The following is a 4,374-nucleotide window of genomic DNA, read 5'->3' on the forward strand; positions in this document are numbered from 1 at the left end:
ATGGATTGCAGCAAATTGGTAGAAGATGGGACCCCTGAGTTAGGAATGGAGTTCAACAGCGAAGAGGATGCGTACAAGTTTTACAACAAATATGCCTTTAAAATGGGTTTTAGTGTACGTAAAGACTATCTGAATAAAGACAAAGACGGCGTGACCACGTCTAGGAGATATAGTTGCTGCAAGGAAGGTGTGAAGCGCAAGTACGAAGGTGATGTGATGCCAAAGAGGACACGAGCTCCGACGAAAACAGGGTGTGGAGCTAAAATGGTTATTGTGTTGTTTAGAGGAACAATGAAGTACCGTGTGCATGATCTTGTTTTAGAGCATAACCATGAGTTGCACATTGCTCAATGTGCGCACATGATGCCATCACAAAGAAAAGTGAGCGAGACTCAAGGATTCCAAGCTGAAATAAGCGAGGACGCTGGGCTTTCATTGAAACAGAGCCATGAGCTTATGGAAAAGGAGGCAGATGGGATGGAAAATGTGGGATATACTCGGGAAGACTTGAAACGATATCTTCGTACTCGACGGGAAAGGAGTTTGAAATATGGAGAAGCAGGTAGCATGCTGAATTATTTTCAAGAGCAAACACTCGAGAATCCATCGTTTTTTCATGCCGTACAGCTGGACTGTGAAGAGCAGATAACGAATATCTTTTGGGCTGATGCAGGAATGTTAATTGACTACAAATTTTTTGGAGACGTAGTCACATTCGACACAACCTACAAAACAAATAAAGAATACCGGCCACTTGGAGTGTTTGTGGGTTTTAACCAACATAGGCAAATTGTGATATTCGATGCTGCCCTTATGTATGATGAGACTATAGATTCTTTCAAATGGGTGTTTGGTACATTTGTAGAAGCAATGTGCGGAAAGCATCCAAGTACCATACTAACCGACCAAGATCATGCCATGGCAGCCGCTCTTTCAGTTGTTATGCCTGAAATATTTCACGGTCTATGTACGTTTCACATAAGGCGTAATTTTATGAAACATCTTGGCAATCACTACAAGGAAAATAGTGATCTTCCATACATGTTTGGTGCCTGCATGTATGAGTTTGAAGAAGTGGAACAATTCAATAGGGTGTGGGAGGCGATGGTGAAGAAACACAATCTTGAAAATAATGAATGGCTCTCCGGGTTGTATAAAATTCGTGATAAATGGGCAAGGTGCATGATGAAAGAAAGATGGACCGCGGGAATGCGAAGCACCCAACTCAGCGAAAGCCTAAATGCAGCAATTAAAAATCATTTGAAACTGGATCATGACCTTGTGCAGTTCTTTAGACATTTCAATCGGGTGGTTGATGAAAAGAGACATAATGAACTGATTGCAGAATATGAAATGAGGCAAAAGCTTCCCATGGTAGGGTTAAGGCAAACACCTATGCTTGTGCATGCATCAGAGACGTATTCACCAACCGTATTTGTTGCATTCCAAAATGAATATGGCGAGTCAACAGCTATGGTTATATTGAGACAACAAGATGCAGCGATGTTTGTGGAGTTTGCGGTCATGAGGTATGATGGAGGACTTGAAAGAATAGTAGTATTCAATCGGAATGATCTAAGTGTACATTGCAGTTGCAAAAAATATGAGAATCAAGGCATTTTATGTGGGCACGCGTTGAAGGTGTTTGATACCGTGGGCATAAAAATAATTCCTCCTGAATACATTAAGAGGCGATGGACAAAAAGAGCTCGGGCTGGAGACTGTTTTGATCGGCGAGGACAGGAAGTTGTGGCTGATCCTAAAGTAATGATTTCAACTCGTTATCGGGAGCTCGCTCCAGCCATGATTAAGGTCGCAACTCGAGCAGCAATGTCGGAGGACACCAGCAAAGTAGCAATCACTGTCATATCCGATTTGTCAAAGAGAGTTGAGCTCCTCCTCTCAGAAAGCGAAGAGCAACCTTTGCAAAATCAAAAAAATCTGAATATGGAGGAACGAGATAAAATTGAAATTGTAAATGAAATGGGGGAGGCAGTAGTCGCAAGAGGCATTAAAAAACGAGGCGGTGGGAAGAAAAGTAGAGTGATGCGAAGTTGGGTCGATAAATTTGACAGAGTAAAAAGAAAATCTAGATTATCAAGAACTACACAGACTACGGTATGGATCAAATTTTGGTACTTGGGGAACATTTATGCTAAAACTAAGTTATTGTTGTACTATTAACTAAAGTTTAGGTAACATTCATTATGAAATAATATTATTGCCGTGTCAATACTGTAGGTCTCAGAATCGGAGCCGACATCGGTTTCATTTGAGGAATACATGTTTATGGGATGCCGTTCATCTACTGACTCTGTTTCGGTTAGTATAAAATGGACATGACTCTTACTTTTATTTGGATGTTTCTAATAGCATAAATAGTTACATTGATGTTACATTGTGTGATAATGTTGTTACGGCCGTCATCCCTCCTGATATACGTATTTTGTTTGTCTTATACAATGATTTGGCCCATACGAAACTTGTAGACGCATTCAATGAGTCAGACAGTGAACGGTCCTCCAAATGTTGTTGCTCCCGATATCGATGAAAGTCAAACGGTATGCATACATTTAGTAGTTAAAATAAAACCTTCTTGTTCATGTAGTAGAGCTACCTTATTTTCTTTAATTGTAACGGTGGGCTCCCGAAGGCTGTCAAATCATGCAAATTATGTAGTTAACGTATGCTCGCTTTAATAACGTATTATTTTTTATTATTTCAAGATCCACCGTTTGGCTAATCAGGGGCCTCCTGCAAGTGTCCCTACAGAATGGATGCATCCCAGATTTCCTATTTTTTCCAAGCATAACTCCATCAGAGATGTCTTAATGGTCTGATATATCATTTTTGTTATAATGTCTAGTCCAATTTAACTTTATAAGTGAGCAATATAGGCACTGGTAATGATTTGTTGACAGTCGATTACTTATACTATATAATGTAGGAGGAGCGTGGGGCAATTTCAACACACTGTGATGTTGATGCATATCATGTATTTGCACCATCACCTCAGGTGATAAACTTTTATCGTTACAGCACATATTTATGTAATGTTATTAATTGGAGACTTGGACATCGTATATCATTAATCGTATGTTTTATTAATAATATTTGCTGATTTTCCATCGTTACCCATTTCAGGGAAGAAATAACACACAGGGATTGCAACTACGCGTTGACGTCGCCTCCCCCCAGAATGAGGTTGATGAATGATGTGTAACTATATATTTTCAACGAGACATTAAGTGGTTGTCCCAACCTGAGAATGTTGCATATGTACGTTACAAGCAGTTAATAAGTTGTTACAACTTATTGACGAGGTTATACAGGCACCATTGATGTTTCACTCTTTTCAAATTTAGACAAGTGGATTACAATTGTAATCGCATCTAGTGTTAGTAGTCATCAATTAAAAAATTATAAAGTTGGTAGAAAATTGAAGTAACAATTTTACAATAGAATTGAACGTGTTTTTTGTGATCGGATTTTTTTCACTAAATCGACCATAACAGTTGAATGGTTGTCGTGATATGTATATCATTCTACTACGTTCAATTGCATAGCTTAATAACATATTTATTGGCATAGATCGCACCGTCAAAGGTAGGATGTATAAGATAACACAATCTAAAGTCTAAATTGTCTTGATTTTGTTATGATGATAAATTCGAATTATTATTGGGCTATTTTTATAAAACATTATCATTTAGGCCATTTGTTTTGCATCGCTTGACGAATTTAGTGCACCATTGACATGATATATCACAGGCACATCAATTGGTATTACAAGTTTTTAGGTTAATTAAATTATGATCAAACCAGGTCACGACCACGTCTAGGTAATAGGTGCGCATAAGAAAATGATTCCTTGGAGAACTAATTTGTAACGTTAAAATGAAGTTTTACAATGCAACAAAAAGGAATAACGAACAGTACACAATGGGTTACAACCAGTTAGGGATCTGTTACTGTTACGTTACAACTAGTTACGACTGAGTAACAGGCATTATTAATATCCAAATATGGTAAGCAATTTATTTGAGTAGAGATTATAATGAGTATAGTTTTACCGCTACCCTAACAAACATTGAACTACATCCCTTGTTATCAGTTGTATCCCATACAACACCTGGGAACGCCGTCATGCATTAGACAATGGGGTATGTACCTTTGAAAGTCATCGTCGCTTGATTCAGTAAAGTCAGATAGGTCCGGGTCCGATATAAGCATGGGATCTGCTAAAATGTGTTGAACATCAAAATATTTTCCAATACCATGTATTTTTGCGGTCTGGATCTCGTGGAACCTGTGAAGCCTACGCTCCATCTGCATAACTTCTCGCTGTAGTCTATGTAATACGCTGGCATCATT

General features: G+C 38.5%; 1 protein-coding gene across 1 annotated transcript; it reads left to right on the plus strand.

Moving 5' to 3' along the window:
- On the plus strand, window positions 1-3,216 carry LOC113774160 (protein FAR1-RELATED SEQUENCE 5-like). Its single transcript, XM_027318727.1, has 6 exons — window positions 1-2,118; window positions 2,242-2,322; window positions 2,490-2,561; window positions 2,727-2,834; window positions 2,948-3,016; window positions 3,145-3,216. Exons 1-6 carry the CDS (start codon window positions 1-3, stop codon window positions 3,214-3,216), a joined length of 2,520 nt encoding a protein of 839 aa, XP_027174528.1.
- The last annotated feature ends 1,158 nt before the right edge of the window (window positions 3,217-4,374 follow it).

Source organism: Coffea eugenioides, chromosome 6 (assembly GCF_003713205.1).
Source record: "Coffea eugenioides isolate CCC68of chromosome 6, Ceug_1.0, whole genome shotgun sequence".
In the NCBI taxonomy this organism is placed as follows: Eukaryota; Viridiplantae; Streptophyta; class Magnoliopsida; order Gentianales; family Rubiaceae; genus Coffea; species Coffea eugenioides.

Excerpts from the sequence above, each read along its gene's own strand:
- LOC113774160 (XM_027318727.1), top strand. The coding sequence starts at position 1 with ATGGATTGCAGCAAATTGGTAGAAGATGGGACCCCTGAGTTAGGAATG. Across the intron at positions 2,119-2,241 it reads CAAGAACTACACAGACTACG|GTCTCAGAATCGGAGCCGAC; the intron begins GTATGGATCAAA and ends TCAATACTGTAG. Across the intron at positions 2,835-2,947 it reads CCATCAGAGATGTCTTAATG|GAGGAGCGTGGGGCAATTTC; the intron begins GTCTGATATATC and ends TATATAATGTAG.